Source organism: Oryzias latipes, chromosome 10, assembly GCF_053564925.1.
Source record: "Oryzias latipes strain Hd-rR chromosome 10, Olatipes_Hd-rR_3.1".
NCBI classification, from domain to species: domain Eukaryota; kingdom Metazoa; phylum Chordata; class Actinopteri; order Beloniformes; family Adrianichthyidae; genus Oryzias; species Oryzias latipes.
The window spans coordinates 19,453,719-19,467,118 of record NC_136246.1 but is presented as its reverse complement, the minus strand read 5'-3'; the positions used below and the strand labels follow the sequence as shown (position 1 = coordinate 19,467,118).

Here is a 13,400-nt window from a genome sequence, read left to right as displayed (position 1 = left end):
TTTTAACAGGCAGAATTTCACATTTATTTAAATTAAGGGTAAGTCCTGAAGCTTTAGAAAAGGACTGGATGATATTAATCGCCACAGCTACTTGTGAAGCGTCTCGGAGAAAGAGAGCAGTGTCATCTGCTAGTTGACTTATGAATATTTCCCTCTCAGCCACAATTAAACCTTTTAATGGGCTGAGTTTGATATGTAGGTTAAGGAGTTGAACAGAAAGAAGAAACAGATAGACTGACAAGGGGCATCCCTGCCTTACCCCACGTTTCAAGAAGAATCTAGGAGAAGTTCCGCTGGCGAGTTTTATAGAACTATTACTATTGACATATAAAGTTTGAACAGCATTGCAGAAGAATTGACCAAAACCAAATTTATTTAAAGCAGCAATAATAAAATTGTGTTCTAAAGAATCAAAGGCTTTATAAAAGTCTAGAAAAAGAATGAGACTGTCATCCTGCACGAGTTCTGAGTAATCTAGTATGTCTAAAATTAATCTAATATTGTTTGAGATATGACGATTCTGCATAAACCCAGACTGATTTTCATCAATAATTGTATCTAAGACTGGCTTTATTCTATTTGCAAGAATCAAAGCCAATATCTTATAATCACAATTCAATAAGGTGATTGGTCGCCAGTTATCTAAGGAAAGAGGATCCTTTCTCGGTTTAGGGATCAAGGTAATCAGTCCCTGAGATAACGTGGGAGGGAGTGCACCCTTGTTAATGCTTTCTTCAAAAACTTTTAATAAAAATGGGGCTAAATTGTCAGAAAACTGTTTATAGAACTCGGCAGTAAGGCCGTCTGTTCCAGGAGATTTATTTATTTTCAGATATTTTATAGCATCTGTAACCTCATTCAAAGAGATGACATCATCACAGCAGACTCTGTCCGCTTCACTCACTGGAGTAATATTATTGACAGTGTTAAGAAAGGTAAGGGCAGATGTTGAACAATAGTTGGAAGAATAGAGTTTACTATAAAAATCAGAACAATATTTTGCTATGGTACTTCTATCATCAGAAATGACCCCATTAATATTTAATTGTGAAACAGAATTGCTATTGGACTGGTATTTCTCTAGCCTGAAAAAATAGGCAGAGTTCTGCTCTCCTTCTTCAATCCACCTTCTCCTAGATCGGATAAACGCTCCTTCTGCTTTGCGCTTATAAATGTCATCTAACTTGTGTTGTAAGTCTATTAAAGCTGTTTTATCCGTTTCATCTAGGACATCTGTTGGCTTAGATGTAAGAAGAGCAATCTTCTGTATTACATCTGTCTCAACAGCTCTTCTTTTTTTTGTTAAGTCAGAGCTATATTTTCTAAAAAATTTACCAAGTTCGTATTTCAAAAGTTCCCAATTATTACAGAATGAGTGTTCAGCTAGTGCTTTGTTCCAATAAAGTTTTATTAAGCGATGAGTTTCAGAAATCACCTCCAGATGCTCAAGAATGGTGCCGTTTAACTTCCAGTATGAAGCTTTGGTGCCAGAGGAGCTCGACAAAGGGACGGTTAGATGAATTGTTTTGTGGTCTGAAAGCGGTGTGGCATGAATATCTGTTTTAACATTTTTTAAGTCTTTAGAAGTAAGCCAGAAATCAATGCGTGAGTGTCTGGTCTGTGATTTGTTACACCATGTATAAGCTCTTTGGTTTGGATGCGAGTCTCTCCAAGAATCAATTAAATCTAAATTTTGTGCAAACAACTTTATAGGAGAGTTAGAGTCTGGACTCCTGGGAGGCCATCTATCCATAGAATTATCAAAAACTGTGTTAAAATCCCCTCCAAATATTATAAAAGACTTTGGGTATTTAAATATAAATGTGTTTATAAACGTGTTTCTAGTCTATTGAAGAGAAGATTATTTTCTGTTCGGGAGTTGAACCCGTACACGTTGACTAGAATAAAGACGGAATGGGCTACTTCAAGTATCATAAAAATGTAATGACCATCTTTATCGCTGTCAGATAGCAAAACTTTTCCATTGAATCTGTTTTTGAGAATGCAGACACCAGCAGCTCGCTCTGTACCATGTGACATCCACACATCATTTCCCCACTGTGACCTCCAGAAGGATTTGTCTTGTTCAGTTGAGTGGGACTCTTGGATAAAACAAAAATCTGAATTAAACTGCTTACAAAACAAAAAAATGGCTTTACGTTTAACATTGTTTCTTAAACCTCTCGCATTTAAAGAAATAATGGATAAAGACATAAAGTTGAAATAGAAAAAAAGAACAAAAACAAAAGATATTTAGACCAAAGAAGAAGAAAAAAGAAGTTGAGTTAAGGATTTTTGGTCGCTTAGGAACAGAAAGAGGATAAGAACCTGCAAACCAATACTAAAGCGCTGTGAACTAAGACCCTAACAATAATTATTTGCTTATGAAATAACACCAAAGTGATGGGCGTTATTAGTCCCATCTTACTCATAAGAGTAAATATTTTAAGAAAAAAATAAATAAAAATAAAACCCACAATGCTGCTACTTAATTCACATTTAAGTATAGTGTAATACTTAAAATAACATTATAATGTTATATCAAAAACAAAATTAAAGCAAGATAAAAATTAAAATAAAAAGTAGCAGCTTGAATGCAATAGCTTATGAGCTCAAATAAAATCAAATTTTAAGCAACAGTATCATTTTTGATAAATGTGGAAAATAGCAAAAAACGTTCAGATCCAGCTTCCACATCTGCAGCCTTCGTTAAGGCGGCAGGATTTCTTTACCATTCACAAAGGCACGTCCTCCAACAAAGAACGCCAGCTTGTTCTCCCTCCTGGCTTTCTCCACGGCCGGCCACAGTCGGTTTCTCCGTTCGCGGTCCTCAGCAGACAGATCCTCCGCCATCCTCAGGTTGTGTTCTTTCAGGAAGGCAGATTTCTTTGCAGCGCGCCAGACAGCATCGCGGTGAATCCTCGCAGTGAACTGGATGATGATCCCTCTCGGTTGGTTGTTGTTCGGTCTCTTCGGGCCGAGTCTGTGTACCGTATCCACAACATCGGGGAGTTTGTCTTTCGCCTCCGGTAGAACAGACTGGCAGATCTGGATCACTTCTTGCCGCACGTTCTGATTTTCTTTCTCAGCCAAACCGCGAAGTTTCAGATTCCAGCGGCGGGAGTAGCTTTCCAGCTGGGAGATCCTTTTTTCCTGTGTTTCCACGATTGTTTTATATTTCTCCAGTTGTGCCTCAGCGTGGACCACTCTGTTCTTCATGTCACTGATCTCAGTGCAAACAACATCAACGGAGTCTTTTACAGCTGAGATTTGCATGGAGTTCTCCTGCACAGCTTTTTTCATCTCAGAGATCTCTCTGGAGTTGCCGCTAATTAACTTTTCCAGAGTGTCTGACCCAGTGGCGGCTCTACACTAACTTACTCCCTGGGCGAGTAACCCCACCAGTGCCCCCCCCCCCCCCCCCCCCCCCCCTGCACACATACAAAATTTGACAACATCCTGTTGTGTTCCCTATCCTCTATTTAGCCATTTTACTCAAAAAATGCATGAATTTTCTAGACTCGTATTACAGCGGGGGTCAAACTCAGTCACACAGGGGGCCTAAGTTAAAAACACGCTTAAGGTTTTGGGCCGAAGAAGATAAACATTTACTGAACACACTAAAGCTAAACTTTTAAACCTTTTAAACTGAAATTTTTGAACATAAATATGAATAAAAACAGGAACATTAATCCAGAATAACTCAAGTTAAACCTTAAATAACTTGTAATATTTTGTTCTCCATAGAAATATATTCTGTCAAAATTATACAAATATGAACATGCTGCAGGACAAAACAAAGAAAGCCTGGAAATATTAATAAGAAATTACATATCAAATAATTCCATTTTTGTTGCTCTTTCATCATTTTTTTGAGCATTTTTTTTTTAGAGCTGGACTCCTGCTTCATTTTTAGCAATAATTTCTTAATGTGTGACGTCCTGTGTGTGTCTTTGTGAAACATATCAGAGGGATTAGATCTAAAAAATAAAACTTATTGTGATTAATATGTTTAGGTCTTATAAAACATTAAAGACTAAATCATAGAACTCATCAGTGGGATTACTCCAAAAATATTTGGCATTTCCCTAAATTTGTGCAACACCAACAGTAGAAATCCTCCAAAAAAACTGAATCCTAAAAAAATGGTCTGCGCTCATCCCCCCTCCCCCTCCCTTTCCCTCTGACACACGCGGCTCCGTCTCTATGAGGGGAGGCGCAGCTGCGGCTCAGAGTTGATTGGGAGTCCTTTTCTATCTGACAATCACCTGTTAGTGTGATTCAGCCAGCCACCGGCGAGCTGCGCTCCCCTCTCGAGTTTTTTGACTTATGTTCCAAAGACTACCGCAAAGAGGTGTGGCCGCAAGCGTCTTGCAGCAGAGGGCGGTGGTCACGTGCGCATCGGGTCTGCTGTGTCGGAGCAAAGACTTGTGGGAAATAATCTCCATTGCCTGCTTTCTTCGAAATAGACCTTTTTCGCAAAAACCGGAAGTACGTCATCAACGTGTAAACCTAGTTCCGGTTTGTGCTTCGCTGGCGGAGAATGGCAGAGCCTAGAGTGTTTTCGAAGAGCCTGAGTTGTGTTCCGAAGTTCACCAGCACCGATGTGATGAAGAGTGTGAAGATGCAATCGTCCACTAAAGGAAACAAATTGGACATGGGATATAAATTCGTCCACGAAGAGTTTATCCACCATTACCAAGGTAAGCTTCAGCTAGCTTTAGCCATAGCCGCATCACCGGTAACTCTGTGTGTTTACGTCAACTGTAAATCCTGGTGTTATTAATTTGTAATATAAGGCATCGCAGTGAATATGTTGTGTGTATGTTTAAGTGAAAAGGCATGAGATTAACATAACACCCAAAAATTTGGTGAAGCTGTAAATAAGAAATGTTAAGTTGCCCGTATGCGTGTTCATTTTGCTGCGGTTGCGGCACTTTCTTCACTTACTAGTATTATTTTTCTGAAAGTATGGTGAGCAGAAGTCCTCTTTTCCTGGACATGTCCTCTCTTTTGATACTTATATAATAAAATAACATTGAACATAGATGAAATGTAATTATATTTGCTTCATGTATGCAGCTCTGAACACCAATTACTCTCGATGAAATATCTCACAAACTCACTTCACTCCTCTTTTTTACAAACTCAAATCTGGTCACCCTATTGACAGTTATAGTTTCATGTCATTCTGAACATTGATGTAGCAACATAAGTATGTCCTAATTTTAACCTATATAATTTATTGTGTCTAGATATCACTGGACGCAGAAAGTGCCAACCTGAAAGCTTTCGTCTGCAGTTGTGTGGCTGCTAAAGGATTTTGCAATCACATAGTTGCCATCCTGTTCCAGACCGCACATTATTCACAGCTGGGTCTGCAGGCTGCTCCACCCCCCTGGCCTGCACGAGTGGCTTGCAAAGATGGCACAGGTGGGTTTGTGATCATATTGTCATTATTTTTTAAGAACGTATGTGTATCCATAACAACTCTAAATTATTATAAAAACACCCCAAGTAGTTACTACAGACTTTAATTGCTTTCTGCCTTTTACTTATAAGGGAATCCATCCTGAACCGGTTAGTGAGCTGATGGTGCAAAAACCCAAAACAGTTGGCAGGGACGGTCAGAGGTCCACACTGTACAAGGCATACAGGTGATTAACTTTTTGTTGCTTTGTGAGCAAGTTAAGTTTTTTTTTTTTTTAATCTTATGACTAACCAAATTATGGTTACAGCAGATATAATGAATTAAATTGAAATGTAGTTATGCACTTATGTCTAACTTTTGTGTGTTGTGTTTCTCTTGTGTAGGACCACAGCCAGATCCATATGATGGCATCTGGAAGCAGATTATGCCAGGTGCAGCCCCAACCTCTCATGGCTGGGTTGGATGGGTTTCTGAGATGGAATGAAAGAGAACTTGGATATATATTGTGGCAAATGCATGAATGCATACCTTAAATTACACTTGTCTTTAACAATCAGTTCAGCCTTCTGTCTTACTGTTGATCTGTAATGTTATTTTTTATTGTAAATGTTTGATGTTATTTGCATACCAAAAAATTAAACGAGGCACAATTTTGACCAAAATTGTTTTATTTGTTCATCTAATTTTTTTGCGTAGTCAGTCACATTTCAACAGAAAAATATTACGAATATAACAATTATATTTAATTAGATTTTAAGAATATGTGGAAACACTAAATTTTTCCATACTATTTGCACATTATACATTATTTACATACCAAACATTAATTCACTCTTCAAAACAAAAAAGTCCATGATAATTTGCCAAAACACGGCGGTTAAGCCAGATCTGATTCACACTGCCCATCAGTGTGAGCGGCACAGAGAGTTCCTGATGTGAAAGGACTTTATCCTACTGATCACTCTTTCCACCATAATTCTGAGGCGGGTGATGGCTGCGGTTTGTTCTGTTTCCTCCTTGCTGAATTGAGCTGAAAGCTTAAAAGGTGGAATGATGATCTTAGATCCAATGTCAGTTAGGAGGTCTTGAACGAGGAACTTTTGTCCGCCATGACATCGTCTCCTGGCTCCAGCAAAGGAACTTGGCTTCTAAGTCATGGATGTAATCCAAAGCCTCATCCAGAGCACCTGTGAAGATAAAGAAATTAAAAATCAGTCTTAATATATTAATGCTACCTTTCAACACAACACAGTAATCATGTTTTGAAAAGTATGTTAAGTATTTAATTACAAATACATTTCATTTATTTTTGTTAAGGAAATTACAAAATGACAAAATGCTCAAAAGTGATTAAATACATGTAATTAAAATAGGTGAGAGCATGAACATCTTTTATTATAAATATTAATTTGTTCAGGTAGAAATGCATGTATCCAATAACGGTACACATAGTTGACTAACGTTAACCAAACACATTATGAACAACCTTACCTGCAGGTGGGTGTGTCACGTAGTCGTGATCCATCTTTACTGTCTTAGCTTAGCCACCATGTCGCTAGTATCTTCACAGCTTAGCTGCATAGCCTGACGTTTGAGGTTCTGTCATATTCTGACTCCCTTCTCAAAGGATCAGTAAAGTTGTTCCAAGGGAAAATACTCGGGGCAACACCACTCTTCAGGCGACGAACGACGCAGCCGCACCACAATCCCGGAGCGAAGTTAGTAAGTGCCGGCAGCAGAGGGTGCTACCTGTGTTTACATTAAAACTATGCCCTTCATCTCTTCGGATCGCCTATATCCATTTGGGTTTCAGGTTTGGATCCACAGGAAAATAATGAAATGAAAGGTAAGGCTGTTTTTGGTTGGAAGACGAACAGCCTGGAACGCAACAGAGACTGCAACTCTTCGACTCTGCCATTCTTCATATCTGCTGCTACGCTAACAGGAAGTTGTTTTACACGTCATTGACGTATTTCCGGTCGAAAAATGCGGAAGTGTGAAAAAGGTCTATTGGGTTGAGCACGGATGTTTGTTCTGCCTAATTCCTTTTCATGTGCCTGTTTTACGTTGTTTCACTCTGAGGTATTTTTTTTTTTTTTTTGTTTTTTTTTTGCACCATAAGTGTGAAGAGCAAATAGGAGGAAGACATTCTTAAGAGTCTGATGTGTCAAACTAACAGCATTAAGCGTCGGTTGCTGAAGCATTTTCAAATTAAAAGCTCTAAGCTTCCTCTTCGAATATAGTATGTAGCACATTATGTGTAACGCCTCAGGCACGGCAAATGCCGCCCCCTATGTATTGCCGCCCTGGGCGACCGCCCACATCGCCCATATCAAAAACCGCCACTGGTCTGACCTCGAGTTTATCAATTGTGTAAGTGACGAGAGTTGAGAAAGAACAGCCTCTGTCTCCGTTTCTGTGACTTTTCTCAGCTTACCAGCTGGGGAAGCAGTGGGTGTGCAGGGAAGAGCAGGGAAGTCTTCTTCTTCCATTAGGAATGGTTCCGAAACTGCCTCCATGTAGTCATGCATTGAGTCAATTAATTTGACTTTAGCATCAGTAGTCTTACTCGACGCAGACGGCTTTGCAGGTTGGCTAACGTTAGCAGGTTTGCTAACAGAGCCAACACTCGCTAGCGATTTCTTGAGTTCCGTCTTTCTCTTCTCGGCTTTGCTCATATTGCTTTGAGAACTATGCAAAAAGTATAAAGAAATTGTAAAGAGGTAAAAAAAAAATCAAGAAAGGGTCTTTGCTCACCGTGTATTATTACAAAAAACAGTTAGGTTTGCAGAGCTCAGCCAAACACGACTGTTCAGAGCGCCATCTTGGTCACCCCCCAAGTCCCAATTCTTCACAAGCTCTGTCACCAAGAAGTGATTCACGTCCCCTCATTCACAACAAAGAAGAATAGGTGGTGGACTTTTCCTTTCACTGACACACTCAGTCTGCATGTGCCAAACATTTAATTGGCTGCCCATTGTAATCTTTCAGTCCACAACTTTTCCTCTTTATTTCTGGTTTATTTTGCATTGCGTTTATGTCAGCCATGTTGATGAGATTTGCTTTTGCACCCGTGTCCAATCTCATAGTGACTTCAGTCCCATTTATCATTAGTGGAGCTAACCATTTATCCTCTTTAGTGACATTATTTTCCTTGAGTGGATTATTTTCTTGTTCATTTTCACAATTTACCATTCCAACAAAGAAAGTGTCACCTAGCTCTGGCTCTTCAATTAAGTTTACAGTCTTTCCTTTCCTTCCCTCTTTTCGTTTGGAGAAACACTGCTTGGCGAAATGGTTCTTGCCTTGGCAGTTGGAGCATTGCTTACCAAAAGCTGGACACTGTCTGGGCTTGTGCTGCGAACCGCATGTCCTGCAGCTGAACTCCTCCTGCTGCTGCTGTGCAGGTCGGGTCTGCATGCGTCTTTTCCGCTGAAACGTCACCGCTCCGACCGCTGCAGCACCGTCGCTCACCTGCGCTGAGGCGACCGCAGACATCTCATTAAACGTCTTTACATGTTTGTGGGACAACTCACTGGCCTGGCAAATCTTAATGGCCCCCGGCAGCGTCAGTTCAGTCTCTCGAAGCAGCCTCTCTCTGATCTTGTTATTCTCCACGCCGAAAACAATCTGGTCCCGAATCATGGAGTCCTTCAGAGTCCCGAAATCACAGGACTGCACTTTTAAACGGAGGTCGGTCAGGAAGCTATCAAACGGCTCTTGTCCCCTCTGTGTCCGCGACCGAAACACGTATCTCTCGTACGTCTCGTTCTTCTTCGGAGAACAGTGCGCGTCGAATCTGCCCATAACAACATCCAACTTTTCTTCATCACCAGGATTGTCGAACACGAACGTGTTGAATATTTCAATGGCCTGTGGCCCTGCTATCGTTAGCAGTAACGCTACCTTTCTAGCATCTGGCTTCGTTTCGAGTTCCATTGTTGCAACATACAGCTGGAATTGCTGCTCGAAGGTGCGCCAGTTCTCGTCGACATTTCCCGTCAGTTTCAAACTCTCCGGTGGTTTCAAATCCATGTCGTCCTTTAAGTTTTACTCCTGGTACCATGTAATGTTCGTGTTTCCAAAATGATGAAGAGGCAGTTAGCTTTCAGTCACTTCTTTTATTAGCCACGTTGTGTGACATCCACCATGCCACTTTCTTCTTCTATATCACCACTTTTACTACCAACCGGTGAGCCACCTAGTGGTCAACATAAGTCATTGCATAATATCACAACAAGTTAGAGGAATAAAAACTTTGAAAAGTTGTGATTACTCTGAACATCATACACTTTGTTTTCTCACAGGTTTCATTTACATAAACTGCACCTTTAATGGGACGAAGATATCAAAGTGGGTGTTTAAGGAAAACCACACTCTGTGTGTATTGCACATTTCAACCCAGTCTTCCTTAATATCCCTAAACGCAAAATCTCTTAATTTTAAACAAAGATGCTTCTTTTACGTAAATAGTTTCTGTGATTCTAGACAGGATAAAGTTCAGTGTTATAGAGCTGATGGTGGAACTGTGTTTTCTTTTCAATAATGGAACATTTATGATTAAAAACGTAATTTCAGTTTTTATGTTGGACTCCAACATTATCTGTACTTTTAAAGTAGAATCTGAGTAGAGCTGTTTCTCTCCAGCTGATGGACGACTTCTCAGGAATATATAAATACCAGCTGAAAGCTAAAAACGTGAATGTACTATCAGGAAGAAAAAATACACCACCTGTGATAATAATGAAAGATACATTTTCATTTATTCCTTTTAATGGAACATTTTGGATCCATAAACTGAGCAGGAATGACAGTGGTGAATATAGACTTCAAATATTTGATTCAAATGGAAGAATGACAGAAAACCACATCTTACAGTTATTAGTTCAAGGTAAATATGTTTTTATCAGATGATATTTGAAGTGATATATATACAAAAATATCTGACTGTATGTGGACAATCTACACAATAAGTGTCAAAGTTAGTGTTTAGTTTTTCCACATCTCAGCTCTTCATCAGAAAGATTGTGAATAAAGGTGTGTGTTCTTCTCAGCTCCTGTGTCCTCCGTCTCGCTGGTCTCTGAGTGTTTGTCTCAGGGAGCGATGAAGGTGTCCTGCTCCTCTGAGGGAGGGGACAGTCCTCAGTACAGGTGGACTCTGAATGGAAAGTCACTGACAGAAGCTGAGCTGCTTTCTGGAAACAAGCAGACAAACATCATCACTTTGAAACAACACGTCTCAGGACGTCTGGTCTGCTCCTCCTGGAACCACGTCAGTTCTGCTTCTAAAGAGATAAACATCACTAACTGTGGTGAGTTAGAGGAATAAAAACTTTGAAAAGTTGTGATTACTCTGTACATCATACACTTTGTTTTCTCACAGGTTTCATTTACATAAACTGCACCTTTAATGGGACGAAGATATCAAAGTGGGTGTTTCAGGAAAACAACACTTTGTGTGTTGAACCAACAACAGAGACGCAAAGCATTATGGGTAAGGAGTCAGAGTCACTAACAGCATTTATCCATCACATATTTGTTAACCAATCAGTAAATTCAAACACAGCAAAATCTGCAAATTATATTCTTATAAACTATTTAACCAAAGTCCAACATGAAGTTAAAACTGAAGATATTATGTCATATCTTGAAAGAGTAAACATTTTTTTATAATCTGTTATGAATGGATCAGAGAAACAGACATTTTTACAAAGTATTAAGAAAATTCACTTTGGTTTGTTTTTAGTTTATTGCACATTACAACCCAGTCTTCCTTAATTTACCAAACGCAGAATCTCTTAATTTTAAACAAAGATGCTTTTCTTCAGGTTTAGACATTTCTGTGATTCTAGACATTATAAAGCTCAGTGTTATGGAGCTGATGGTGGAACTGTGTTCATACAGCTGATCAACGAAGACACAGAGACATACTTTACATTTTTTTTTAAATGGAACACTTATGATTCAAAACCTAATTTCAGTTTTTACAGCAACATTACATTATCTGTACTTATAAAGTAGAATCTCATCATTTCAATAATTTCCTTGGTCGTTGATCTAACATATTGTGTCGTCTTTGTGTTTCTAGTTCACACATATCCGTCCATGCTGAGATGCAGTCTGACGTTTCTGTTTTCTGTTGTTTCCTTTGTTGGAATCGGCGTCTATTTCAAGTGGAAGAAGATCAAATATGAGAAAGCTGAACAGTTTGCTGCAAGAAACAGAACAAAGTTTTCAGAGGATTTCTATGAAAATGAACAAACACTGTAAAGTTTAACACTGTTTAACCAAAATCATGGTAACATCCAAGAGGAAAAGCTGGATTTGTCTGGACAATATCAATAAAAACACATTTTAATGAATTTCCATACCTTCTGAGATTTCTGATCTGTTTTTAAACTTTCATGACATATATGAAATGTCATTGACTGTAAATATTATGCAAACAAATACAGGAAGATCAGTCTTTAGGTTTAGTGCTGTTAAATATGAAAAATCTTTTTAGCTTTATTTTCTAATTACTACATCTTATGTAAATATATTTGTAACTTGTACAGCATTTTTTTATGTTTTAGAAGATGTTATGACTGAAAGTAATGTTGAGGTTTTTTTTAATTCAGGTTTTCTTAATGCGCTTTTTTTTGTCTTTTATACATAGTTTATCCTGTACTTCAACACATTCTGATTTCAACTTTGCTTTTGCTCCTTTATATTGAGAGAACTTTACAGTTTGCATAGAGGAAATAATTGTTTGTAATGAATGACTATGACCAGACAAATGCCTGATTTTTTATGTAATCTAAAATAACAAAGAGAAACAAAGAAAAAAATGGTTTTGGTAACAGTTCCAGTTGACAAAGTGCATGTTTTTTAAGTAGGCCCTGTCATTTAAGGTAAAGATGCATGTCTGTGTTGGATGTTTCATGTGGAAAAATGCTTGTAATTTTTTTTTTTTCGTCAGTAAAATTTGTTTGTTGTAAATGTTTTTATAAAAGCCAAAAAAATAAAGTTTGTATCATGGTTTCCACAACAAAAGATCACAGGTTTCAACATGTTATCATCTTGTCTGCATTAACCATTCTTTGTTTGTATTTGTGGAGATATCCAGACAATATTGTTACACTTAACCCTTGTGCTATCTTAGATGACCCCACCCTTACATTGACGTGTTCTCCCTACCATGACAATGGTGGATATAGGTGAAGAGGAATTCATGTAATCCATAGATACCAGTGAAGATCACAAATCATTGAAGAAAAAAGGTTCAGTGCACTGTCTAGTGGGTATAGATGACCCAACTCCCAATGTTAAAGTGCCTAGGATAGCACAAGGGTTGAAAACTCTTTCTGCTGCTGGAGTTTAATTTTCTCAGTGCTGCAAATGTGACTGCTGGGACTGAATCACTTCTTGTTGAGAATCTCTTTATGGATCCCAACAACAAACCACTAAATAAATGGTACCAGAATGATCCATTAAAGAAAGTCAGGAAGTCCTGAAAATTATGACTGTTTTTTGCAGTGTGGGCGCCCTCTAGTGGTGAATTATCATGTAGATATTTTTCAGTGAAGCTATTATCTCACGTCTGACTATTCAAAACTATGGAGCCCGTGTCCTGACATTAAGATATTTAAATATATCTTGTTCCCACAGATTAAAATCCTGTTCCCACAGATTATTATCTCGTTCGCACGAAATACTATTCCGTTCCCTCAAAATACTATTCCGTTCCCTCGAAATGATTAACTCGTGCGAACGCAATAATTATTCACGTCATAAGTCATTCACGCAGATATGCTCTCTGTACGCCAGCAAAAGCCGCTTTCAGCGGTAACTTCCGTGTCTCTGTGACCCACATTCGTTCAAAAAAGGAACATAAAAAACAAAAATGATCACTTTATTACTGTCTCAATGAATATAAGAAAAATATCAAAAGATTTATGATAACTAGGCTGCTTTGTCATACGATAGC

The 13,400-nt window shown here is 38.6% G+C and overlaps 1 protein-coding gene and 2 long non-coding RNA genes across 5 annotated transcripts in view; 2 read left to right on the top strand and 1 right to left on the bottom strand.

The window, feature by feature from the left end:
- The window catches only part of LOC111948016 (pregnancy-specific beta-1-glycoprotein 11-like), a 105,447-nt gene extending 92,463 nt beyond the window's left edge, over positions 1-12,984 (top strand). For all 3 annotated transcript variants that reach the window (XM_078954233.1, XM_078954234.1, XM_078954235.1), the window contains 3 exons: positions 10,486-10,743; positions 10,815-10,925; positions 11,520-12,984. In XM_078954233.1, the coding sequence (XP_078810359.1) occupies positions 10,486-10,743; positions 10,815-10,925; positions 11,520-11,701 (551 nt within the window). In that variant the 3' untranslated portion in view covers positions 11,702-12,984. The remainder of the gene's footprint in view (positions 1-10,485; positions 10,744-10,814; positions 10,926-11,519) is intronic.
- Positions 1-13,400, bottom strand: part of LOC144994885 (uncharacterized) — a 63,971-nt gene that overhangs the window by 3,112 nt on the left and 47,459 nt on the right. The window lies entirely within an intron of this gene.
- On the top strand, positions 4,534-6,093 carry LOC144994882 (uncharacterized). The gene is made up of 4 exons (XR_013658562.1): positions 4,534-4,703; positions 5,256-5,433; positions 5,563-5,657; positions 5,815-6,093. It is a non-coding gene; the product is annotated as an uncharacterized LOC144994882 (long non-coding RNA).